Source organism: Tachyglossus aculeatus, unplaced genomic scaffold (genome assembly GCF_015852505.1).
Source record: "Tachyglossus aculeatus isolate mTacAcu1 unplaced genomic scaffold, mTacAcu1.pri scaffold_131_arrow_ctg1, whole genome shotgun sequence".
NCBI lineage: Eukaryota > Metazoa > Chordata > Mammalia > Monotremata > Tachyglossidae > Tachyglossus > Tachyglossus aculeatus.
In genome coordinates this window covers 149,989-177,151 of record NW_024044860.1, presented here as the reverse complement: position 1 = coordinate 177,151, position 27,163 = coordinate 149,989, and the positions used below count along the sequence as shown (strand labels likewise).

Here is a 27,163-nt window from a genome sequence, read left to right as displayed (position 1 = left end):
GGGAGGCGCTCACTAGGTGCCAAGCACTGTTCTAAGCGCCGGGGGGGGGATACAAGGTGATGAGGTTGTCCCCCGGGGGGCTCACGGCCTTCATCCCCATTTGACAGAGGAGGAAACTGAGGCCCAGATTCATCAATCGTATTTATTGAGCGCTTACTGTGTGCGGAGCACTGTACTAAGCGCTTGATTTTCTATTAATAAGGATGATGATGGGATTTGGGAGGCGCTCACTAGGTGCCAAGCACTGTTCTAAGCGCCGGAGGGGGATGCGAGGTGATGAGGTTGTCCCCCGGGGGGCTCCCGGCCTTCATCCCCATTTGACAGAGGAGGAAACTGAGGCCCAGATTATATTAATAATGATGATGGTGGTATTTGGGAGGCGCTCACTAGGTGCCAAGCACTGTTCTAAGTGCCGGAGGGGGATGCGAGGTGATGAGGTTGTCCCCCGGGGGGCTCACGGCCTTCATCCCCATTTCACAGAGGAGGAAACTGAGGCACAGAGAAGAGAAGGGACTCGCCCAAGGTCACACAGCCGACAGCCCGTCGTTGCCGTATCTATCTGTTGCCAACTCGTCCTTCCCAAGCGCTTAGTACAGTGCTCTGCACACAGTAAGCGCTCAATAAGTAGGATGGAAGGAAGGAGTGAGGTGGCGGAGTCGGGATTAGAACCCAGGACCCTTGGCTCCCAGCCTCAGGCTCTTCCCACCGAGCTGTGTATTGAGCGCCGACTGTGCGCAGAGCCATCCATCAATCAATCAATCGTATTTATTGAGCGCTTCCTGTGTGCAGAGCACTGTACTGAGCGCTTGGGAAGGACAAGTTGGCACTGGACTAAGCGCTTAGAATAATCACGACAGGCAGCGAGGCTCAGTGGAAAGAGCCCGGGCTTTGGAGTCGCAGGTCCTGGGTTCGAATCCCGGCCCCGCCAACTGTCATCATCATCATCATCAATCGTATTTATTGAGCGCTTACTATGTGCAGAGCACTGTACTAAGCGCTTGGGAAGGACAAATTCGGCTGGGCGACTTTGGGCGAGTCGCTTCCCTCCTCCGGGCCTCAGTTGCCTCATCTGGGAAATGGGGATGAAGACCGTGAGCCCCACCGTGGGACAACCTCATCACCTTGGCACCTCCCCAAGCGCTTAGCACAGCGCTTGGCACGTAGTAAGCGCCTCATAAATGCCATCATTAGTGTTATAACGAGATTTATCCGAAGGATGGGGGGTGAGGGGGAAGGCGTCTTTGTCTCTTCCGCGCTGGGCCGCGCCGGGGAAGGCGAGTGACCTCTCTGTGCTTCCAGCCCCACCAGGCCGCCGTGAACCGGGCGGAGAACGCCGCGGAGCTCAACCCGTATGTCACCCAGAGGGGCCGCCGGGGGCCCGGGGACGCCCAGCAAGGTGGGAGAGACAGAGAGATGGAGGGGGAGAGACAGAGATAGGGGAGAGACAGGGATGGAGGGGGAGAGACAGAGATAGGGGAGAGACAGGGATGGAGAGGGGAGAGATAGAGATGGAGAGAGGGGAGAGACAGGGGTGGAGAGAGGGGAGAGACAGAGTTGGGGGAGAGGGGAGAGACAGAGATGGGGAGAGACAGGGATGGAGGGGGAGAGATAGAGATGGAGGGGGAGAGACAGGGGTGGAGGGAGGGGAGAGACAGAGATGGAGGGGGAGAGACAGAGATGGGGAGGGGAGAGACAGGGATGGAGAGAGGGGAGAGACAGGGATGGAGAGAGGGGAGAGACAGAGATGGAGAGAGGGGAGAGACAGAGATGGAGAGAGGGGAGAGACAGAGATGGAGGGAGGGGAGAGACAGAGATGGAGAGAGGGGAGAGACAGAGATGGAGGGGGGGAGGTAGAGATGGAGAGAGGGGAGAGACTGGGATGGAGAGAGGGGAGAGACAGAGATGGAGAGAGGGGAGAGACAGAGATGGAGAGGGGAGAGACAGAGATGGAGGGGGAGAGACAGGGATGGAGAGAGGAGAGACAGAGATGGAGGGAGAGAGGCAGAGATGGAGAGAGACAGAGATGGAGAGAGGGGAGAGACAGAGTTGGAGAGGGGAGAGACAGAGATGGAGAGAGGGGAGAGACAGAGATGGAGAGAGGGGAGAGACAGAGTTGGAGAGGGGAGAGACAGAGATGGAGAGAGGGGAGAGACAGGGATGGGGAGGGGAGAGATAGAGATGGAGAGGGGGAGAGACAGAGATGGAGAGAGGGGAGAGACAGAGAAGGAGGGGGAGAGGCAAGGATGGAGGGGGAGAGACAGAGATGGAGAGGATACAGTCTGGGATGGAGAGAGGGGAGAGGCAGAGATGGAGAGAGGGGAGAGACAGAGATGAAGGAGGAGAGACAGAGATGGGGGAGAGGGGAGAGACAGATGGAGAAGGGAGAGACAGGGATGGAGAGAGGGGAGAGACAGAGATGGAGGGAGAGAGATGGAGAGAGAAGAGAGGCAGAGATGGAGGGGGAGAGACAGAGATGGAGAGAGGGGAGAGACAGAGATGGAGAGAGGGGAGAGACAGAGTTGGAGAGGGGAGAGACAGAGATGGAGAGGGGAGAGACAGGGATGGGGAGGGGAGAGATAGAGATGGAGAGGGGGAGAGACAGAGATGGAGAGGGGAGAGAAGCAGAGACAGAGACAGAGAGAGGGGAGAGACAGAGATGGAGAGGGTACAGTCTGGGATGGAGAGAGGGGAGAGACAGGGATGGGGAGAGAGGGGAGAGACAGAGATGGAGAGGGGGAGTGACAGAGATGGAGAGGAGGGATTCAGAGACGGAGAGGGACAGTCAGAGACGGAGACGGGGGAGAGACAGAGATGGAGAGGAGACGGTTAGGGATGGAGAGAAGGTTGAGACAGGGATGGAGAGGAGACAGGGATGGAGACGGGAGAGACAGAGATGGAGGGGGAGAGACAGAGACGGAGAGAGGGGAGAGACAGAGATGGACGGGAGAGAGTCAGAGACGGAGAGGGACAGTCAGAGGCAGAGACGGGAGGGACAGAGAAGTAGAGGAGACAGGGATGGAGAGAGGGGAGAGACAGAGATGGAGAGAGGGGAGAGACAAAGATGGAGAGGGGAGAGACAGAGATGGAGAGGGGAGAGACAGAGATGGAGAGAGGGGAGAGACAGAGATGGAGAGGGGACAGGCAGAGATGGAGAGGGGAGAGACAGAGACGGAGAGAGGGGAGAGACAGAGATGGAGAGAGGGGAGAGACGGAGATGGAGAGGGGAGAGACGGAGATGGAGGGGGGAGAGACAGAGACGGAGACAGGGGAGAGACAGAGGAGATGGAGAGGAGACAGTCAGGGATGGAGAGAAGGGAGAGACAGGGATGAAGAGGAGACAGTCAGGGATGGAGATGGGAGAGACAGAGATGGACGGGGAGAGACAGAGATGGAGAGAGGGGAGAGACAGATGGAGAGAGGGGAGGGACAGAGATGGAGGGAGGGAGACAGAGATGGAGAGAGGGGAGAGACAGGGATGGAGAGAGGGGAGAGACAGAGACGGAGAGAGGACAGGCAGGGATAGAGATGAGCCAGTCAGAGACGGAGAGGGGAGAGACAGAGACGGAGAGGGACAGTCAGAGACGGAGACGGGGGAGAGACAGAGATGGAGAGGAGACAGTCAGGGATGGAGAGGGGAGAGACAGAGATGGAGAGAGGGGAGAGACAGAGATGGAGGGGGGAGAGAGACAGAGATGGAGAGAGGGGAGAGACAGGGATGGAGAGAGGGGAGAGACAGCGATGGAGAGAGGAGAGACAGAGATGGAGAGGATGCAGTCTGGGATGGAGAGAGGGGAGATACAGAGATGAAGGAGGAGAGACAGAGATGGGGGAGAGGGGAGAGACAGAGATGGAGAGGGGAGAGACAGGGATGTAGAGAAGGGAGAGACAGAGATGGAGGGAGAGAGATGGAGAGAGAAGAGAGGCAGAGATGGAGGGGGAGAGACAGAGATGGAGAGAGGACAGGTGGGGATGGAGATGAGCCAGTCAGAGACGGAGAGGGGAGAGACAGAGACGGAGAGGGGACAGTCAGAGATGGAGACGGGGAGAGACAGATGGAGAGGAGACAGTCAGGGATGGAGAGGGGAGAGACAGAGATGGGGAGGGGAGAGACAGAGATGGAGAGAGACAGAGATGGAGAGAGGGGAGAGACAGGGATGGAGAGAGGGGAGAGACAGAGATGGACGGGAGAGAGTCAGAGACGGAGAGGGGACAGTCAGAGATGGAGAGGAGAGACAGAGATGGACGGGAGAGAGTCAGAGACGGAGAGGGGAGAGACAGAGACGGAGAGGAGTCAGAGAGACAGAGATGGAGAGGGGACAGGCAGGGATGGAGATGAGCTTGTCAGAGATGGAGGGGGGAGAGACAGAGATGGACAGGAGGCAGAGATGGAGGGGGAGAGCCAGAGATGGAGAGGAGACAGTCAGGGATGGAGAGAGGAGAGAGACAAGGATGGAGAGAGGGGAGAGACAAGGATGGAGAGAGGAGAGACACAGTGATGGAGGGGGAGAGACAGAGATGGAGAGGGGACAGTCAGAGATAGAGGGGGAGAGACAGAGACGGAGAGGGGAGAGACAGAGATGGAGGAGGGACAGTTAGGGATGGAGAGGGGGGAGAGACAGAGATGGAGAGGAGACAGTCAGAGATGGAGAGGGGAGAGACAGAGATGGAGGGGAAGAGACAGAGATGGAGAGGGGAGAGACAGTCAGAGATGGAGAGGGGAGAGACAGAGATGGAGAGGGGAGAGACAGAGATGGAGAAGGGAGAGACAGAACCGGAGGGGAAGAGACAGAGATGGAGAGAGGACAGTCAGAGATGGAGGGGGAGAGACAGAGATGGAGAGAGAATGGAGAGACAGAGATGGAGAGGAGACAGTCAGAGATGGAGAGGGGAGAGACAGAGACGGAGAGGGGAGAGACAGGGATGGACAATAGAGATTCAGAGATGGACAGGAGAGAGTCCGAGACGGAGAGGGGAGAGACAGAGATGGAGATGAGACAGTGAGAGACGGAGAGGGGAGAGTCAGAGATATGGAGAGGGGAGAGACAGGGATGGAGATGAGCTAGTCAGAGATGGAGCGAGTGGAGAGACAGAGACTCATTCAATCGCATTTATTGAGCGCTTACTGTGTGCAGAGCGCTGTACTGAGCGCTTGGGAAGTGATAGAGAGTCAGAGATGGACAGGAGGGAGTCCGAGACGGAGGGGGGGGGCCAGTCAGAGATGGACAGAGGAGAGTCAGAGATGGAGAAGAGAGAGTCAGAGAGATGGAGAGGAGACAGTGAGAGACGGAGAGGGGGTGGTCAGAGATGGACGGGGAGAGACAGAGAGGGAGAGAGGGGAGAGACAGAGACAGACAAGAGAGAGACAGAGATGGATGGAGAGAGACAGAGACGGACAAGGGAGAGACAGAGATGGACGGGGAGAGACAGGGAGAGAGGGGAGAGACAGAGACGGACAAGGGAGAGACAGTGATGGAGGGAGAGAGACAGAGACGGGCAAGGGAGAGACAGAGACGGAGAAGGGAGAGACAGGGATGGATGGGAAGAGACAGAGACGGACAAGGGAGAGACAATGATGGATGGGGAGAGACAGAGACGGACAAGGGAGAGACAGAGATGGATGGGGAGAGACAGACAGACAAGAGAGAGACAGAGATGGATGGGAAGAGACAGACGGACAAGAGAGAGACAGAGATGGATGGGGAGAGACAAAGACGGACAAGAGAGAGACAGAGATGAATGGGGAGAGACAGACGGACAAGAGAGACAGAGATGGATGGGGAGAGACAGATGGACAAGAGAGAGACAGAGATGGATGGGGAGAGACAGACGGACAAGAGAGAGACAGTGATGGATGGGGAGAGACAGAGATGGACAAGGGAGAGACAGAGACGGACAAGAGAAAGACAGAGATGGATGGGGAGAGACAGAGACGGACAAGGGAGAGACAGAGATGGACGGGGAGAGACAGAGACGGACAAGGGAGAGACCGTGATGGACGGGGAGAGACAGAGATGGACAAGGGGGAGACAGAGGTGGATAGGGAGAGACAGAGATGAATGGGGAGAGACAGAGACGGACAAGAGAGAGACAGAGATGGATGGGGAGAGATAGAGACAGACAAGGGAGAGACCGTGATGGACGGGGAGAGACGGGGGAGAGGGGAAAGACAGGGATGGACAAGGGAGAGACAGTGATGGATGGGGAGAGACAGAGACGGACAAGGGAGAGACAGAGATGGATGGGGAGAGACAGACGGACAAGGGAGAGACAGAGATGGATGGGGAGAGACACAGACGGACAAGGGAGAGACAGTGATGGATGGGGAGAGACAGAGACGGACAAGGGAGAGACAGATGGATGGGGAGAGACAGAGACGGACAAGAGAGAGACAGAGATGGATGGGGAGAGACAGAGATGGACGGGGAGAGACAGAGACGGACAAGGGAGAGACAGAGATGGACGGGGAGAGACAGACGGACAAGAGAGAGACAGAGATGGATGGGGAGAGACAGAGACGGACAAGAGAGAGACAGAGATGGATGGGGAGAGACAGAGACAGACAAGAGAGAGACAGAGATGGATGGGGAGAGATAGAGACGGACAAGGGAGAGACAGAGATGGACGGGGAGAGACGGGGGAGAGGGGAGAGACAGAGATGGACAAGGGAGAGACAGTGATGGATGGGGAGAGACAGAGACGGACAAGGGAGAGATGGAGATGGATGGGGAGAGTCGGGGATGGACAGGAGTCAGAGATGGACGGGGAGAGACAGATGGAGAGGGGGCAGTCAGAGATGGACAGGGGAGAGACAGAGACGGAGAGGGGAGAGACAGAGATGGAGAGGGGAGAGACAGAGACAGACAAGGGAGAGACAGAGATGGACGGGGAGAGACAGGAAGAGAGGGGAGAGACAGAGACGGACAAGGGAGAGACAGTGGTGGATGGGGAGAGACAGAGATGGACAAGGGGGAGACAGAGACAGACAAGAGAGAGACAGAGATGGATGGGGAGAGACAGAGACGGACAAGGAAGAGACAGTGATGGATGGGGAGAGACAGAGATGGACAAGGGAGAGACAGAGATGGACGGGGAGAGACAGACGGACAAGAGAGAGACAGAGATGGATGGAGAGAGACAGAGATGGACAAGGGAGAGACAGAGATGGACAAGGAAGAGACAGAGATGGACAAGAGAGAGACAGAGATGGATGGGGAGAGACAGAGATGGACGGGGAGGGACAGGGAGAGAGGGGAGAGATAGAGATGGACAAGGGGGAGACAATGATGGATGGGGAGAGACAGAGACGGACAAGGGAGAGACAGAGATGGATGGGGAGAGACAGAGATGGACAAGGAAGAGACAGTGATGGATGGGGAGAGACAGAGACGGACAAGGAAGAGACAGAGACGGACAAGAGAGAGACAGAGACGGACAAGGGGGAGACAATGATGGACGGGGAGAGACAGACGGACAGGAGAGAGACAGAAATGGACGAGGAGAGACAGGGAGAGAGGGGAAAGACAGAGACAGACCAAGGAGAGACAGTGATGGATGGGGAGAGACAGAGATGGATGGGGAGAGACAGAAATGGACAAGGGAGAGACAGAGATGGATGGGGAGAGACAGATGGACAGGAGAGAGACAGAGATGGATGGGGAGAGACAGAGATGGACAAGGAAGAGACAGTGATGGATGGGGTGAGACAGAGATGGACAAGGGAGAGACAGAGACGGACAAGAGAGAGAAAGAGATGGATGGGGAGAGACAGAGACGGACAAGGGAGAGACAGAGATGGACGGGGAGAGACAGGGAGAGAGGAGAGAGACAGAGATGGACAAGGGAGAGAAAGTGATGGATGGGGAGAGACAGAGACGGACAAGAGAGAGACAGAGATGGACGGGGAGAGACAGAGACGGACAAGAGAGAGACAGAGATGGATGGGGAGAGACAGAGATGGACAAGGGAGAGACAGAGACGGAGGGGGAGAGACAGAGACGGACAAGGGAGAGACAGAGATGGACGGGGAGAGACAGAGATGGATGGAGAGAGACAGAGATGGACAAGGGAGAGACAGAGATGGACAAGGAAGAGACAGAGATGGACAAGAGAGAGACAGAGATGGATGGGGAGAGACAGAGATGGACGGGGAGGGACAGGGAGAGAGGGGAGAGATAGAGATGGACAAGGGGGAGACAATGATGGATGGGGAGAGACAGAGACGGACAAGGGAGAGACAGAGACGGACAAGAGAGAGACAGAGATGGATGGGGAGAGACAGAGATGGACAAGGAAGAGACAGTGATGGATGGGGAGAGACAGAGATGGACAAGGGAGAGACAGAGATGGACAAGGAAGAGACAGAGATGGACAAGAGAGAGACAGAGATGGATGGGGAGAGACAGAGATGGACGGGGAGGGACAGGGAGAGAGGGGAGAGATAGAGATGGACAAGGGGGAGACAATGATGGATGGGGAGAGACAGAGACGGACAAGGGAGAGACAGAGACGGACAAGAGAGAGACAGAGATGGATGGGGAGAGACAGAGATGGACAAGGAAGAGACAGTGATGGATGGGGAGAGACAGAGATGGACAAGGGAGAGACAGAGACGGACAAGAGAGAGACAGAGATGGACGGGGAGAGACAGACAGAGACGGACAAGGGAGAGACAGAGATGGAGGGGGAGAGACAGAGACGGACAAGGAAGAGACAGAGACGGACAAGGGAGAGACAGAGACGGACAAGGGAGAGACAGAGATGGATGGGGAGAGACAGAGACGGACAAGGAAGAGACAGAGATGGATGGGGAGAGACAGAGACGGACAAGGGAGAGACAGAGACGGACAAGGGAGAGACAGAGACGGAGGGGGAGAGACAGACATGGAGAGACGGGCGGAGATGAGCTCGTCAGAGACGGTGGGAGAGCTTGCGGTCGCCACCACCGATCGTATTTATTGAGCGCTTACCTTGCGCTTTGTGTTGTGTGTTGTTTGTGTGTTGTGTGTTGTGTGCGTGTTGTGTGTGTGTTCAGAGGAGCCGGTGTGGGCGCTTCCGATGGACACGGCGGTGTACGAGAGCCCGTACGCGGACCCGGAGGAGCTCCGGCCCGACGCCGTGGAGCTGGACCGCGGCCTGCTCACCCTGGAGGACGGGGAGCTCGGGGCCGGGAACTTCGGCACCGTCAGGAAGGGCTTCTACCGCATGAAGAAGTGAGATGGACGCCCCCGGGGGGGTCCCCCACATCCTCTGGGACACCCCCCACACACCCACCAATCAACCTTCCATCGTTATTTATTGAGCGCCTCCTCTGTGCGGAGCGCTGGAGCTCTGGTGCTGATTTGTTGCCGATCTGGCCTTCCCGAGCGCTCAGTACAGTGCTCGGCACGCAGGAAGCGCTCAATAAATACGATTGATGATGATGATGATGATGATGTAGCACCCCCTCCCCATCATCATCATCATCGATCGTATTTATTGAGCACTTCCTATGTGCAGAGCAGCCCCTCCCCATCATCCATTCATTCATTCATTCCATCATGCCTATTGAGTGCTTCCTCTGTACAGAGCACCCCCTCCCCATCATTCATTCATTCATTCCATCATACTTATTGAACACTTCCTCTGTGCAGAGCACCCCCTCCCCATCATTCATTCATTCATTCATTCCATCATACCTATTGAGCACTTCCTCTGTGCAGAGCACTCCCTCCCCATCATTCATTCATTCATTCATTCCATCGTACCTATTGAGTGCTTCCTATGTGCAGAGCACCCCCTCCCCATCATTCATTCATTCCATCCTACTTATTGAGCGCTTCCTAGGTGCAGAGCACCCCCTCCCCATCATTCATTCATTCATTCCATCCTACTTATTGAGAGCTTCCTATGTACAGAGCACCCCCTCCCCATCATTCATTCATTCATTCCATCCTGCTTATTGAGCGCTTCCTCTGTGCAGAGCACCCCCCTCCCCATCATTCATTCATTCCATCCTACTTATTGAGTGCTTCCTCTGTGCAGAGCACCCCCTCCCCATCATTCATTCATTCCATCATACCTATTGAGCACTTCCTATGTACGGAGCACCCCCTCCCCATCATTCATTCATTCATTCCATCATGCTTATTGAGCACTTCCTCTGTACAGAGCACCCCCTCCCCATCATTCAATCATTCATTCCATCCTACTTATTGAGCACTTCCTCTGTGCAGAGCACCCCCTCCCCATCATTCATTCATTCCCCCCAGTTCCCCCTCCCCAAACACAAACCCTCACGGAGCCCGTGAACCCCCCCCACACACACCCACCAATCAACCTTCCATCGTCATTTATTGAGCGCCTCCTGTGTGCGGAGCGCTGGAGCTCTGGTGCTGATTTGTTGCCGATCTGGCCTTCCCGAGCGCTCAGTACAGTGCTCGGCACGTAGGAAGCGCTCAATAAATACGATTGATGATGATGATGTAGCACATCCCTCCCCATCATCATCATCATCGATCGTATTTATTGAGCGCTTCCTCTGCACAGAGCACCCCCTCCCCATCATTCATTCATTCATTCCATCATACCTATTGAGCGCTTCCTCTGTACAGAGCACCACCTCCCCATCATTCATTCATTCCATCATACCTATTGAGCACTTCCTATGTACAGAGCACCCCCTCCCCATCATTCATTCATTCATTCATTCCATCATACTCATTGAGCGCTTCCTATGTACAGAGCACCCCCTCCCCATCATTCATTCATTCATTCATTCCATCATACCTATTGAGTGCTTCCTCTGTACAGAGCACCCCCTCCCCATCATTCATTCATTCATTCCATCATACTTATTGAGCACTTCCTCTGTGCAGAGCACTCCCTCCCCATCATTCATTCATTCATTCCATCATACCTATTGAGTGCTTCCTCTGTACAGAGCACCCCCTCGCCATCATTCATTCATTCATTCCATCCTACCTATTGAGCGCTTCCTATGTACAGAGCACTCCCTCCCCATCATTCATTCATTCATTCATTCCATCATACTCATTGAGCGCTTCCTCTGTACAGAGCAGCCCCTCCCCATCATTCATTCATTCATCATACTTATTGAGCGCTTCCTATGTACAGAGCACTTCCTCCCCATCATTCATTCATTCCTTCATTCCATCATACCTATTGAGCACTTCCTCTGTGCAGAGCACCCCCTCCCCATCATTCATTCATTCATTCCATCATGCCTATTGAGCGCTTCCTCTGTACAGAGCACCCCCTCCCCATCATTCATTCATTCATTCCCCCCCAGTTCCCCCTCCCCAAACACAAACCCTCACGAAACCCGTGAACTCCCCCCCCACCACCACCACCAATGAACCTTCCATCGTATTTATTGAGCGCCTCCTGTGTGCGGAGCGCTGGAGCACCCCCTCCCCATCATCAGCAATCGTATTTATTGAGCACTTCCTATGTACAGAGCATCCCCTCCCCATCATTCAATCATTCATTCCATCCTACTTATTGAGCGCTTCCTATGTGCAGAGCACCCCCTCCCCATCATTCATTCATTCATTCCATCCTACTTATTGAGCGCTTCCTATGTACAGGGCACCCCCTCCCCACCATTCATTCATTCATTCATTCATTCCATCATACCTATTGAGCACTTCCTATGTACGGAGCACCCCCTCCCCATCATTCATTCATTCATTCCATCATGCTTATTGAGCACTTCCTCTGTACAGAGCACCCCCTCCCCATCATTCAATCATTCATTCCATCCTACTTATTGAGCACTTCCTCTGTACAGAGCACCCCCTCCCCATCATTCATTCATTCATTCCCCCCCAGTTCCCCCTCCCCAAACACAAACCCTCACGAAACCCGTGAACACCCCCCCCTCACCACCAATGAACCTTCCATCGTATTTATTGAGCGCCTCCTGTGTGCGGAGCGCTGGAGCTGTGGTGCTGATTTGTTGCCGATTTGGCCTTCCCGAGCGCTCAGTACAGTGCTCGGCACGTAGGAAGCGCTCAGTAAATACGATTGATGATGATGATGATGATGTAGCACCCCCCCCCCCATCATCATCGTCATCGATCGTATTTATTGAGCGCTTCCTATGTACAGAGCACCCCCTCCCCATCATTCATTCCATCATACTTATTGAGCGCTTCCTCTGTACAGAGCACCACTCCCCGTCATTCATTAATTCCTTCCATCATACTTATTGAGCGCTTCCTCTGTACAGAGCACCCCCTCCCCATCATTCATTCATTCATTCCATCATACCTACTGAGCGCTTCCTCTGTACAGAGCACCCCCTCCCCATCATTCATTCATTCATTCCATCATACCTATTGAGTGCTTCCTCTGTGCAGAGCACCCCCTCCCCATCATTCATTCGGGTCCCCCAGTTCCCCCCCACCCCAAAACCCTCCGGGATCCCACGGTCCCCCGCACGGACCTACACAAAACCCCTGGGACCCCCCCCAAACCCTCACGAAAAGCATTAACCCCCCACCCCAGTCTCCTCCCCGACCCTCCGGGACCCTCCAGGGACGCCCCACAAACTCTCTGAGACCCCCCCAGATCCTCCTCCAGGCCCCCACAGACCCCATGGACCCTCCCCAAAAGACCTCCAGGTCCCCCAACCCCCCACCCATGGACCTCCCCAAACCCTCTGAGACCCTCCAGTCCCCCCATGGACCCCCTACAGACCCTCGAGGACCCTCCAAGGTCCCCCCCAAAAACCCTCCAGACCCCCCCAGTCCCCCCCGAGGCCCTCCACAGACCCTCTGGGACCCCCCAGACCCCTCCACGGGCCCCCGCCGAGCCTCTGAGGACCCCCCGGATCCCCCACGGACCCCCAAAAACCCTCTGGGACCCTCCAGACCCCCCCCAGATCCCTCGCGGCCCCCCCCCAAACCCTCTGGGCCCGCCCCCAGACCCTCCTCCAGGCCTCCCCAAACCCCACAGACCCCCACAAAACCCTCTAGGTCCTCCTGTCCACCCCCATGGACTCCCTCACAAACCTATGAGACCCTCCTCCAGGCCTCCACAAGCCCCAAGGACCCCCACAAAACCCTCCAGGTCCTCCTGACCCCCCCATGGACTCCCCCACAAACCCTCTGAGACCCCCCCAGACCCTCCTCCAGGCCTCCCCAAACCCCACGGACCCCCACAAAACCCTCCAGGTCCTCTTGTCCCACTATGGACTCCCCAACAAACCCTCTGAGACCCCCCAGACCCTCCTCCAGGCCTCCCCAAACCCCACGGACCCCCACAAAACCCTCCAGGTCCTCCTGTCCCGCTGTGGACTCCCCCACAAACCCTCTGAGACCCCCCCAGACCCCCCTCCAGGCCTCCCCAAACCCCACGGACCCCCCCAAAACCCTCCAGGTCCTCCTGTCCCCCCCAGGGACTCCCCCACAAACCCCCTGAGACCCTCCCAGACCCTCCTCCAGGCCTTCACAAACCCCACGGACCCCCCAAAAGAGCTCCAGGCCCCCCTCAAACCCTCTGAGACCCTCCCCCAGGTCCTCCCAAACCCCACGGACCCCCCAAAAGACCTCCAGGCCCCCCCACCAACCTCTGAGACCGTTCAGTCCCCCCCATGGACCCCTAAATACCCTCCAGGCCTCCCCTGGGACCCCCACAACCCCCCCTGGGGCCCCCCGAAATCCCCAAACGCAGCCCGCCCCCTCGCGGGTGGTGTGTCCTTGTCGTTGGCGCGTTGCCGAAGTGTGTGTGTGTGTGTGTGTGTGTGTGTGGTGGTTGTGTCCCCACAGGGGAGACAAGGCGGTGGCGGTGAAGATCCTGAAGGACGGTGGTGGCGGCGGCGGCGGGGTCGGGTCCGGCGGCGTGGACGAGGCGGTGAAGGAGGAGCTGCTGCGGGAGGCCGACGTGATGCGGAGGCTCGACAACCCCTACATCGTCCGCATGATCGGCCTCTGCCGCGCCGAGGCCTGGATGCTCGTCATGGAGCTCGCCGACCTCGGGCCCCTCAACAAATACCTGCAGAAGAACCGGTGAGACCGACCCCCCGGACCCCCCGGACCGTCCGATCCCCCGACCCGAGGGGGCCAAGGCGCCCTGACCGGCTACGGGAGGAGGAGGGGGAGGAGGAGGAGGAGGAGGAGGAGGAAAAGGAAGAGAGGAGGAGGAGGAGGGAGAGGAGGAGGAGGAGAGGAAGGGGAAAGGATGAGGAGGAGGGGAAGAGGAGGACAGGAGGGAGAGGAGGAGGATGGGGAAGAGGAGGATGGGGAGGAGGAGCAAGTGGAGGAAGAGGAGAGAAGAAGGGGAGAGGGAAGAGGAAGGGGAGAGGAGAAGAGGAGGATGAGGAGGAGAGGAAGAGGACGGAAAGGAGGAGGGGAAGAGGAGGACAGGAGGGAGAGGAGGAGAAAAGGAAGAGAAGAGGAAGAGAAGGAGGGTGGGGAGGAGGAGGAGGAGGAGGAGGGAGAGAAAGAAGAGGAAAAGGAAGAGAAGAGGAGGAGGGAGAGGAGAAGAGGAAGGGGAAAGGATGAGGAGGAGAGGAAGAGGATGGAAAGGAGGAGGGGAAGAGGAGGACAGGAGGGAGAGGAGGAGAAGAGGAAGAGAAGGAGGAGGGGGAGGAAGAGAAGAGGAGGAGGGAGAGGAGAAGAAGAAGGGGAGAGGAGAAGAGGAGGACAGGAAGAAAAGGAGGAGGGAGAGGAAGAGGAGGATGGGGAGGAAGGGGAGAGGAGAAGGGGAAAGGATGAGGAGGAGAGGAAGAGGATGGAAAGGAGGAGGGGGAGAGAAGGACTGGAGGGAGAGGAGAAGAGGAAAAAGAAGGATGGGGAGGAGGAGGGAGAGGAGAAGAGGAAGGGGAGAGGAGGACAGGAGGGAGAGGAAGGGAAGGAAGATGGGGAGGAGAAGGAAGCAGAGAAGAGGAGGAAGAGGGGGGAGAGGAAGAGGAGGAAGAGAGGAGGAGGAAGGGGGAGAAGAGGGGAGGAGGAGGAAGAGGGATAGGGTGACAAGGCAGACAGAGGAATTGAGAAGATGAGGAGGAGGAGGAGGAGGAGGGTGGGGAGGAGAAGAAGGAAGACGAGGAGGAGAGGATGGGGAGGAGAAGAAGGAAGATGAGGAGGAGAGGATGGGGAGGAGGAGAAAGAGGGATAGGGTGACAAGGCAGAGGAATTGAGAAGATGAGGAGGAGGAGGAGGAGGAGGGTGGGGAGGAGAAGAAGGAAGACGAGGAGGAGAGGATGGGGAGGAGGAGGAGGAAGGGGAAGAGAAGAGGGAGAGGAGAAGGGAAAAGGGAGAGGAGAAGGGGAAGAGGATGGAGAGGAGGAGGGGAAGAGGACGGAGAGGAGGAGGAGAAGAGGACAGGAGGAAGAGGAGGAGAAGAAGAGGAAGAGGAGGAAGCAGAGAAGAGGAAGAGGGGGAAGAGGAGAACGGGAAGGGGAGGAGGAGGAGGAGGAGGAGGATGGGGAGGAGAAGAAGGAAGAAGAGGAGGAGAGGAGGAGGAAGGGGGGAGAAGGAGAGGAGAAAGAGGACGAGAAGAGGAGGAGGAGGGAGAGGACGAGGGAGGGGGGAGGAGGAGGGAGAGCGGGGGGGGGCCGGGGGCCGGCCCTGACTCAGTTTCCCCCCCCCGCGGCCTTCTTCCTTCCCCAGTCACGTGCAGGCCCGGAACCTGACGGAGCTGGTGCACCAGGTGTGCATGGGCATGCGCTACCTGGAGGAGCACAGCTTCGTGCACCGCGACCTGGCGGCGCGCAACGTCCTGCTGGTGACGCAGCACTACGCCAAGATCAGCGACTTCGGCCTCTCCAAGGCCCTCGGCGCCGACCAGAACTACTACAGGGTCGGGCGCTGGGGGAGGCGCCACCCGCCGAGGGGGGGGCGGGGGCGGGGGGGGTACTGAGCGCCCACCCTGTGCGGAGCGCTGCGCTGGGCGCCTCCAACCGTGTGCAGGGCGCTGGGCTGGGCGTCCACCGTGTGCAGAGCGCTGTCCTGGGCGTCTACCGTGTGCGGAGCGCTGTGCTGGGCGTCTACCGTGTGCGGAGTGCTGTGCTGGACGCCTCCTACCGTGTGCAGAGCGCTGTGCTGGGCGTCTACCGTGTGCAGAGCGCTGTGCTGGACGCCTCCTACCGTGGGCAGAGTGCTGTGCTGGGCATCTACTGTGTGCAGAGCGCTGTGCTGGACGCCTCCTACCATGTGCAGAGCGCTGTGCTGGGCGTCTACCGTGTGCAGAGCGCTGTGCTGGGCACCTCCTACCGTGTGCAGAGCGCTGTGCTGGGCGTCTACCGTGTGCAGAGCGCTGTGCTGGGCACCTCCTACCGTGTGCAGAGCGCTGTACTGGGCGCCTCCTGTGTGCAGAGCGCTGTGCTGGGCGTCTACCGTGTGCAGAGCTCTGTGCTGGACGCCTCCTACCGTGTGCAGAGCGCTGGGCTAGGAGTCAGCTGGGGGCAGAGCGCTGTGCTGGGCGTCTACTGTGTGCGCAACACTGTGCCGAGCATCCAGTGCGTGCAGAGCTCTGTGCTAGGCGCCCACCGTGTGCGGAGCGCTGTGCTGGGCGCCTCCTACCGTGTGCAGGGCGCTGTGCTGAGCACTGGGGGAGACGGTCCCTGCCCCCCACACGGAGCTTCCAGTCTAAGGGGGAGGGAGGGAAGGGACGGAGGGGGAAACTGAGGCACGGACCAATTTCGGGCTTGTCGTGGACTGTAATAAGCGCAGAGGCGGACACAGGAAGCGGGCGGAATCCGCGTTGGACCGGAGGGGGAAACTGAGGCCCGAGGGGTGGGGGGGATGACGTAGACGTTCGAGTCCCCGGGCGCGATGACGTAACGCTGTGGTCGAAGCGACGTCATCGCTGCGGGCGCGGTGACGTCAGCGTTTCCGACGCGATGACGTGCGTCCCGGCCGGCGGTGACGTCAGCGACTCGGGCGCTGCGTCGTCGGGCGAGATGACGTCACCGCGCCGGGCGACCTGACGTGACGACCGGCGGTGACGTAAGCGTTCGGGGCGACGCGACGTAAGCGTCGTCGGGCGCGATGACGTCAGCGTGTGCCACGACGTAAGCGACGTCGGGCGCCGCGACGCAACGCCCCGCCCCGACCTGCGGTGACGTCAGCGCGCCGGGCCACCCGACGCGACGGCCGGCGGTGACGTAAGCGTTCGGGGCGCCGCGACGTAAGCGTCGTCGGGCGCGATGACGTCAGCGCGTCGGGGGGGCCGTGAGGCAGCGTCCCTAACGGCGGTGCCGTAAGAGTTTCGGGGGCCGCGACCTAATTGTCGTCGGGCGGGATGACGTAAGCGCCTCTTCCCGGCCGACGGTGACGTCGTTGATTCGTGCGCCACGACGTAAGCGACGTCGGCCGTCGCGACGCAACGCCCCGCCCCGCGGTGACGTCAGCGCTTCGTGCGACCTGATGCGACGCCCCTGACGGCCGGCGGTGACGTAAGCGTTAGGGGCGCCGAGACGTAAGCGTCGTCGGGCGCGATGACGTCAGCGCGTAGGGGGCCGTGAGGCAGCGTCCCTGCCGACGGTGCCGTAAGAGTTTCGGGGGCCGCGACGTAATTGTCGTTGGGCGAGATGATGTAAGCAACTCTTCCCGGCCGACGGTGACGTAGTTGATTCGCGCGCCATGACGTAAGCGACGTCGGGCGCCACGACGTGACCTGAGGTGGCGTCAGCGTCATCGGGCGCCGCGACGTAAGCGCCTCGGACGCGACGTCCCGGCCGACGGCGACGTGACTGATTCGGGCGCCATGACGTCACGGTCTCCCTCCCGCCCGCGCAGGCGCAGACGCACGGGAAGTGGCCGGTGAAGTGGTACGCCCCGGAGTGCATCAACTACTACACGTTCTCCAGCAAGAGCGACGTGTGGAGCTTCGGGGTGCTCATGTGGGAGGCCTTCTCCTACGGGCAGAAGCCCTACAAGGTGGGGGGGACCCCCCCCCTTTCTGGGGCGGTCACGTGGGGGGACGGGCGCCCCGTGACGTAATCGGGGGGCGGGGCTCCGGGGAGATCACGTGGGAGGGCCCTTTGACGGACAGGCACTTGGGGAGGTGACCTGGGGGCGGGGCTTCGGGGAGGTCACGTGGGAAGCCTGTGCTGATGTGACGTACTCTGGGGGCGGGGCTTCAGGGCGGTCACGTGGGAGGCCTGCCGTGACTGACGGGCGCTCAATGACGTTTTCCCGAGGGGCGGAGCCTCGCGCCTTCACGTTGGAGGGCGGGGCTAACGGAGGGCGCCGTGACGTAGGGTTGGGGCGTGGCTTCGGGGCGGTCACGTGGGAGGCCTGCCGTGACTGACAGGCGCCCCTCACGTGACTCGGAGGGGGGGTAACCTCTTGGGGTCACGTGGGCTGCCTCCCCCCAATGGGCGGGAGCCGTGTAACGTAATCGGGGGCGGGGCCGTCACGTGGGACAGGGCAGGATTCCCGTGACGCAGTCCGGGGGCGGGGCCAGGAAAGGGGGCGGAGCTTTCGCGCGGTCACACGGGGTCCGGTGACGTCACCGAGGGCGGGGCTTCGTGCGCGTCACGTGGGATGCCTTGGGGGCGGGGTCGCGGACTGTGTGTGTGTGTGTGTGTGTGTGTGTGTGTGTGTGTGTGTGTGTGTGTGGTTCGTTCATCCAGTCGTGTGTATTGGACGCTAACCCATTCATCCAATCGTATTTATTGGACGCGTTCATTCATTCATTCGTATTTATTGGGTGCTTCCCATTCATTCATTCATCCATCCATCCAGTCGTATTTATTGGGCACTTCCCATTCATTCAGTCGTATTTATTGGATGCTTTCATTCATTCATTCATTCGTCGTTATTGGGTGCTTCCCATTCATTCATCCATCCATCCAGTCGTATTTATCGGGCGCTTACCCATTCATCCAATCGTATTTATTGGACGCATTCATTCATTCATTCATCCATCCAGTCGTATTTATTGGGCACTCCCCATTCATTCATTCGTTCGTATGTATTGGACGCTAACCCATTCATCCAGTCGTATTTATTGGATGCATTCGTTCATTCGTTCGTATTTATTGGGTGCTTCCCATTCATTCATTCATTCATCCATCCATCCATCCAGTCATATTTATTGGGCACTTCCCATTCATTCATTCGCTCGTATGTATTGGATGCTAACCCATTCATCCAATTGTATTTATTGGACGCATTCATTCATTCATTCGTATTTATTGGGTGCTTCCCATTCATTCATTCATCCATCCAGTCATATTTATTGGGCACTCCCCATTCATTCATTCGTTCGTATGTATTGGACACTAACCTATTCATCCAACCGTATTTATTGGATGCATTCATTCATTCATTCGTATTTATTGGGTGCTTCCCATTCATTCATTCATCCATCCATCCAGTCATATTTATTGGGCACTTCCCATTCATTCATTCGTTCGTATGTATTGGATGCTAACCCATTCATCCAATCGTATTTATTGGATGCATTCATTCATTCATTCATTCGTATTTATTGGGTGCCTCCCATTCATTCATCCATCCATCCAGTCGTATTTACTGGGCACTCCCCATTCATTCATTCGTTCGTATGTATTGGACCCATTCATCCAATCGTATTTATTGGACGCATTCATTCATTCGTATTTATTGGGTGCTTCCCACTCGTTCATTCACCCATCCATCCAGTCGTATTTATTGGGCACTTTCCACTGTTGGGTAGGGATCGTCTCTATGTGTTGCCAACTTGTACTTCCCAAGCGCTTAGTACAGTGCTCTGCACACAGTAAGCGCTCAATAAATACGATTGATGATGATGATGATTCATTCATTCATTTGTATGTATTGGATGCTAACCCATTCATCCAATCATATTTATTGGACACATGCCATTCATTCATTCATCCATTCATATTTATTGGACACTTCCCGTTCACTCATTCATTCGCATGTATTGGCGCTTACCCATTCATTCAATCGTATTTGTTGGACATTTGCCATTCATTCATTCATTCATATTTATTGGGTGCTTCCCATTCATTCATTAATTCATCCAGTCGTATTTATTGGGCACTTCCCATTCATTCATTCATTCATCCGTATATATTGGCACTTCCCATTCATTCTTCCTTCATTCATTTAATCGTATTTATTGGGTGTTTACCCATTTATTCATTCATGCAGCTCTAGTTATTGGGCACTTCCTGTTCATTCAATCGTATGTATTGGGCGCTTCCCATTCATTCATTCAGCCGTATGTATTGGACACTTGCCATTCACTCATTCATTCAATCGTATGTATTGGGCGCTTCCCATTCATTCAACCGTATGTATTGGACACTTTCCATTCACTCATTCATTCAATCGTATGTATTGGGCGCTTCCCATTCATTCATTCAACCGTATGTATTGGACACTTTCCATTCACTCATTCATTCAGTCGTATTTAATGGGCGCTTCCCACCCATTCCCGTGTGCAGAGCGCTGCACTAAGCGCTGGGAAAGTCCCATTCGGCAGCCAAGAGTGACCCTCCCTGCCCACAGCCAGCTGCCAGTCCACCTGCGGGTCCCGTGTGTGTGTGTGTGTGTGTGTGTGTATGTGAGACACACGTGTGCGAGCGACACGTTGCGGCGTCTTCCTGTCCCAGGGCATGAAGGGCAGCGAGGTGTCGGCCATGCTGGAGAAGGGGGAGCGGATGCAGAGCCCGGAGGGCTGCCCGGCGGAGGTCTACGACCTCATGAACCTCTGCTGGACCTACAAGTGAGTGGCTCGCCCCGCCCCCCCCACCCTTCCGCCACTTCCGGTCCCTCCCCGCCCCTCGTCCGCCCGCCCATCGCCCCCCACTTCCGGTCCCTTCCCTCCCTCCGGTCCCCCCCACTTCCGGTCCCTCCCCCACCTCCATCCTCCCACCATACCCCCCCACTTCCGGTCGCTCCCAGCCCCCATCGGTCTGTTCATTCCCCTCACTTCCGGTCCTTCCCCGCCCCCATCCTTCCACCATTCTCTCCCACTTCCGGTCCCTTCCCCGCCTCCATCCGTCGGCCCATTTCCTCTCACTTCCGGTTCCTCCCTGCCCCCATCCTTCCGCCCATCCCTCACACTTCCAGTCCCCCCCCTGCCCCCTTCCTTCCAACATTCCCCCCACTTCCGGTCCCTCCCCCCCCCCCCCTCCATCCTTCCACCATTCCCCCCACTTCCAGTCCCTCCATCCGTCTGTGCATCCCTCCCACTTCCGGTCCCTCCCCTGCCCCCATCCTTCCCACTTCCGGTCCCTCCCCACCCCCATCCGTCTTTCCATCCCCCCCACTTCCGGTCCCTCCCCCACCTCCATCCTTCCACCATTCCCCCCACTTCCGGCCGCTCCACGCCCCCACCCGCCTGCGCATCCCTCCCACTTCCGGTCCCTCCCTGCCCCATCCTTCCAACATTCCCCCCACTTCCGGTCCCGCCCCGCCCATCCCTCTCACCTCCGGTCCCTCCCCGCCCCATCCTTCGGCCCATCCCCCCGACTTCCGGTCCCTCCCCGCCCCCATCCTTCCGCCCATCCCTCCCACTTCCGGTCCCTCCCCCCTGCCTCCATCCACCTGTCCATTCCCCTCACTTCCGGTCCCTCCCCCCCACCCCCATCCTTCCGCCCATCCCTCCCACTTCCGGTCCCTCCCTGCCCCCCATCCTTCCACCAGTCCCCCCATTTCCGGCCCCTCCCCGCCCCCATCCGTCTGCGCATCCCTCCCACTTCCCGTCCCTCCCTGCCCCCCTCCTCCTACCATTCACCCCCACTTCCGGTCGCTCTCTGCCCCCCATCCCTCCACCATTCCCCCCACTTCCGGTCCCTCCCCGCCACCCTTGTCTCCCACTTCCGGTCCCTCTCTGCCCCCCATCCTTCCACCATTCCCCCCACTTCCGGTCCCTCCCCACCCCACCCCCCACTTCCGGTCCCTCCCCGCTGCCCATGTCTCCCACTTCCGGTCCCTCTCTGCCCCCATCCTTCCACCATTCACCCCCACTTCCGGTCCCCCCCTGCCCCCATCCTTCCACCATTCCCCCCTCTTCCGGTCCCTCCCCACCCCCCTTCGGCCCATTCCCCCACTTCCGGTCACCTGCCCATCCCTTCCACTTCCGGTCGCGGCCCCCCCCCCCCCCCCCCCCACCACAGGCTGGTGACTCTCTGTCTGTGTGTGCATGAATTTGGGAGTCGGAGGTCCTGGGTTCTAATCCCGCCGCCGCCCCTTATCTGCTGGGTGACCTTGGGCGAGTCACTTCCCTTCTCTGGGCCTCAGTTTCCCTCATCTGTGCCCAATGGGGATGAAGACCGTGAGCCCCACCGGGGGCGGGGGGGGGTACAACCTCACCACCTTGTGTAATGATGGCATTTAATTAAGCGCTCTCCCCCTTTTAGACTGTGAGCCCGCTGTCGGGTACGGACCGTCTCTATACGTTGCCAACTTGGACTTTCCAAGCGCTTAGTACAGTGCTCTGCACACAGGAAGCGCTCAATAAATACGATTGATTGATTGATTGATTGCAAAGCACCGTTCTAAGCGCCGGGGAGGTTACGAGGCGATCAGTTTGTCCCCCCGGGGGGCTCCCGGTCTCCATCCCCATTTGACAGATGAGGGAACTGAGGCCCAGAGAAGGGAAGGGACTCTTCCAAGGTCACACAGCCGGGGGGGGGGGGGGGGGGGGGGGGGGGGGGGGGGGGGCTCCCGGTCTTCATCCCCATTTGACAGATGAGGGAACTGAGGCCCAGAGAAGGGAAGCGACCTGCCCAAAGTCACCCAGCTGACAATTGGCGGAGCCGGGATTTGAACCCACAACCTGTATATATGTATATATCAATCAGTCAATCAATCGTATTAACTGAGCGCTTACTGTGTGCAGAGCATTTATTACTCTATTTATTTTACTTGGGCATATCTCTTCTATTTATTTTATTTTGTTAATATGTTTTGTTTTGTTCTCTGTCTCCCCCTTGTAGACTGTGAGCCCGCCGTTGGGTAGGGACCGTCTCTCTATGTTGCCAACTTGTCCTTCCCAAGCGCTCAGTACAGTGCCCTGCACACAGTAAGCGCTCAATAAATACAATTGATTGACCTCCGACTCCCAAGCCCGGCCTCTTTCCATTGAGCCACGCTGCTTCCCTGTCCGCTGGGTGACCTTGGGCGAGTCCCTTCCCTTCTCTGGGCCTCAGTTTCCTCCTCTGCCCAATGGGGATGGAGACCGGGAGCCCCCCGGGGGACAACCTCATCACCTTGTATCCCCCCACCAGCGCTTAGAACAGTGCTTGGCACATAGTAAGCGCTTAATAAATGCCATTATCATTATTATTATTATTATTATTATTATTCTCTGGGCCTCAGTTCCCTCATCTGGAAAATGGGGATGGAGACCGTGAGCCCCCCGGGGGACAGCCTCATCACCTTGTCACCTCCCCAGCGCTTAGAACAGTGCTTGGCACATAGTAAGTGCTTAATAAATGCCATCATTATTATTATTATTATTATTCTCTGGGCCTCAGTTCCCTCATCTGGAAAATGGGGATGGAGACCGTGAGCCCCCAGGGGGACAACCTCATCACCTTGTATCCCCCCCACCAGCGCTTAGAACAGTTCTTGGCACATAGTAAGCGCTTAATAAATGCCATCGTTATTATTATTATTATTCTCTGGGCCTCAGTTCCCTCATCTGTCAAATGGGGATGGAGACCGTGAGGCCCCTGGGGGACAACCTCATCACCTTGTCACCTCCCCAGTGCTTAGAACAGTGCTGGGCACATAGTAAGCGCTTAATAAATGCCATCATCATCATTCATTCATTCATTGTCATATTTATTGAGCGCTTCCTGTGTGCACAGCACTGTACTAAGCGCTCGGGAAGGACAAGTTGGCAACGTATAGAGACGGCCCCTGCCCGACAGCGGGCTCACAGTCCAGAATTATAAGGGGTAAGAATTATACTATATAATTATTATTAGGTGTTGCCAATTTGTCCTTCCCAAGCGCTTAGTACAGTGCTCTGCACATAATTATTAATAATTATAATATATAATTATTATCATGTTTTGCCAATTGGTCCTTCCCAAGCGCTTAGTCCAGTGCTCTGCACGTAGTAAGCGCTCAATAAATACGATTGATTGATTGATTATAAGGGGTAAGAATTATAATATATAATTATTATTATGTGTTGCATACGATTGACTGATTGACTGATTGATTATAAGGGGTAAGAATTATAATATATATTATTATGTTGCCAATTTGTCCTTCCCAAGCGCTTAGCCCAGCGCTCCGCGCACAGCGGGCGCTCGATAAATACGATTGATGGTGGTGACGGTGAAGGGGCGGCGGCGGGATTGGAACCCAGGGCCTCTGACTCCCAAGTTCCCGCAGGCGGGCCCGATCACCTTGTGTCACCCCCCCCTCCGCACAGCGCTTATAACAGTGCCCGGCACATAGTAAGCGCCTAACAAACGCCGCGACCCTCGGCAGGGTGGAGGAGCGTCCGGATTTCGCGGCGGTCGAGCTGCGCCTGCGCAATTACTACTACGACATCTCCAACTAGACGCCACCGCCGCCCTGAAGACCCCCGGGATCTCCGGATGCCCCCCCCCCCCCCCCGAGCTACTTGCTGAGCGCTTCCTCGGGGCCGAGCGCTGTGCTGAGCGCTGGGCCGAGGGAGCCGACGGTCGCTTGTGGCCCGGGGGGGGGGCCTCAGTTTCCCCCACTGCGCAGGGAGTCGGGCCGGGGTGGACGTGGAGGTTGCGATTTCTAATAAAACGACAGAACGGAGGAGGAAGGCGTCTCCCAAATAGCCTCCGGGGCTTCTCTCGCCCCCACCGACTGCCCGGGCGATCGATCGATCGATCGATCGATCCGTCGATGGGCGGTGTCTCTTGAGGGGACGACACACTCCGGCGAGAGGTGGAGTGGCTGTGGCCGAGTGGGCCTTCCCGAGCGCTTAGTACAGTGCTCTGCACGCGGGGAGCGCTCAGTAAGTGCGATTGGATGAATGAATGAATGAATGAATGAGACAGAAAGAGTGGGAGAGACAAAGGAAGGGGGAAGAGACAACGAGAGATGGAGTGTCTGTTGCCGAATGGGCCTTTCCAAGCGCTTAGTACAGTGCTCTGCACGCGGGGAGCGCTCAGTAAGTACGATTGAATGAATGAATGAGACAGAAAGACAAGGGAGAGAGACGGGGAGGCAGAGAAGCGGAGAGATGGGGAGAGACGAGGAAGAAGACAGGTGAAGAGAGACAGGGAGACAGAGAGATAGGGACAAGGGAGAGAGATGGGGAGAGATGGAGAGAGACAGGGAGGCAGAGATAGGCAGAGAGACGGGGAGAGACAGGGAGGTAGAGAGAGATGGAGAGAGACAAGGTGGCAAAGAGAGATGAGGAAGAGGAAAGCAGAGAGATGGAGACAGAAGTGCAGAGAGATAGAGAGAGAGGGGAGAGACAGGGAGACGGGGAGAGACAGAAAGGCAGAGAGAGACCGGGAGAGACAAAGGCAGAGAAAAGCAAAGATGGGGAGAGACAGAAGTAGAGAGAGACAGAAAGGCAGAGAGACAGAGACGGGAGAGACAGAAAGGCAGAGAGATGGAGACAGAAGTAGAGAGAGACAGAAAGGCAGAGAGATGGAGAGAGATGGGAGAGACAGGGAGGCCGAGAGAGAGATGGGGAGAGACAGGAAGGTAGAGAGAGATGGAGAGAGACAAGGTGGCAAAGAGAGATGGAGACAGAAGTAGAGAGAGACAGAAAGGCAGAGAGATGGAGAGAGATGGGAGAGAGAGAGAGACGGGGAGAGACAGAAAGGCAGAGAGATGGAGGCAGAGAGAGACGGGGAGAGACAAAGGCAGAGAAAACCAAAGATGGGGAGAGACAGAGGTAGAGACAGAAAGGCAGACAGAGACGGGAGAGACAAAAAGGCAGAGAGATGGAGAGAGATGGAGACAAGTAGAGAGAGACAGAAAGGCAGAGAGACGGGGAGGCAGAGAGATGACATGGGAGAGACGGGGAGGCAGAGAGATGGGGAGAGACAGAAAGGCAGAGAGATGGAGAGAGACAAAGGCAGAGAGAGACAGGGAGGCAGAGAGAGATGGGGAGAGACAGAAAAGCAGAGAGATGGAGGCAGAGAGAGACAGAGAGAGATGGGGAGAGACAGAAAGGCAGAGAGATAGGGAGACAGAGAGAGATGGGGAGAGACAGAAAGGCAGAGAGACAGGGAGACAGAGAGAGACTAGGAGAGACAGAAAGGCAGAGAAAAGCAGAGATGGGGAGCGAGAGAAGTAGAGACAGACAGAAAGGCAGAGAGACGGGAGAGACAGAAAGGCAGAGAAGCAGAAGAGATGGAGAGAGACGGAGGCGGAGAGAGACGGGGAGAGACAGAAAGGCAGAGAGAAGCAGAGATGGGGAGAGACAGCAGTAGAGAGAGACAGAAAGGCAGAGAGACGGGGAGAGACAGAAAAGCAGACAGATGGAGACAGGAGTAGAGAGAGAGACAGAAAGGCAGAGAGAAGCAGAGAGATGGAGAGAGATGGGAGAGACAGGGAGACGGAGAGATGGGGAGAGACAGAAAGGCAGAGAGAAGCAGAGAGATGGGGAGACAGAGAGAGATGGGGAGAGACAGAAAGGCAGAGAGACAGGGAGACAGACTGGGAGAGACAGAAAGGCAGAGAAAAGCAGAGATGGGGAGAGACAGAAGTAGAGAGAGACAGAAAGGCAGAGAGACAGAGACGGGGAGAGACAGAAACGCAGAGAGAAGCAGAGATGGGGAGAGACGGCAGTAGAGAGAGACAGAAAGGCAGAGAGATGGGGAGAGACAGAAAGGCAGAGAAAAGCAGAGAGATGGAGACAGAAGTACAGAGAGACAGAAAGGCAGAGAGATGGAGGCAAAGAGAGACAGGGAGACAGAGAGAGATGGGGAGAGACAGAGAGGCAGAGAAAAGCAGAGATGGGGAGAGACAGAAAGGCAGAGAGACAGGGAGACAGAGAGAGACAGGGAGAGACAGAAAGGCAGAGAGACAGGGAGACAGAGAGAGACGGGGAGAGACAGAAAGGCAGAGAGATGGAGGCAAAGAGAGACAGGGAGACAGAGATGGGGAGAGACAGAAAGGCAGAGAAAAGCAGAGAGATGGAGACAGAAGTAGAGAGAGACAGAAAGGCAGAGAGACGGAGAAGCAGAAGAGATGGAGAGCGACAGAAAGGCAGAGACAGAAAGGCAGAGAGAAGCAGAGATGGG

The 27,163-nt window shown here is 57.0% G+C and overlaps 1 protein-coding gene across 1 annotated transcript; it reads left to right on the top strand.

Moving 5' to 3' along the window:
- Positions 1-1,345: 1,345 nt before the first annotated feature.
- Positions 1,346-24,781, top strand: LOC119922943 (tyrosine-protein kinase SYK-like). Its single transcript, XM_038742562.1, has 7 exons — positions 1,346-1,396; positions 9,032-9,209; positions 13,770-14,009; positions 15,612-15,801; positions 17,742-17,882; positions 20,573-20,685; positions 24,414-24,781. The coding sequence occupies exons 2-7, from the start codon at positions 9,055-9,057 to the stop codon at positions 24,484-24,486; spliced, it is 912 nt and encodes a 303-aa protein (XP_038598490.1). The 5' UTR covers positions 1,346-1,396; positions 9,032-9,054; the 3' UTR covers positions 24,487-24,781.
- The last annotated feature ends 2,382 nt before the right edge of the window (positions 24,782-27,163 follow it).

What these genes read in the sequence shown, in the direction of transcription:
- LOC119922943 (XM_038742562.1), top strand. Translation starts at nt 9,055, where the DNA reads ATGGACACGGCGGTGTACGAGAGCCCGTACGCGGACCCGGAGGAGCTC. An exon ending in AAATACCTGCAGAAGAACCG is followed by an intron (nt 14,010 to 15,611) that starts GTGAGACCGACC and finishes TTCCTTCCCCAG; the next exon opens with TCACGTGCAGGCCCGGAACC. An exon ending in CCGACCAGAACTACTACAGG is followed by an intron (nt 15,802 to 17,741) that starts GTCGGGCGCTGG and finishes CCGCCCGCGCAG; the next exon opens with GCGCAGACGCACGGGAAGTG.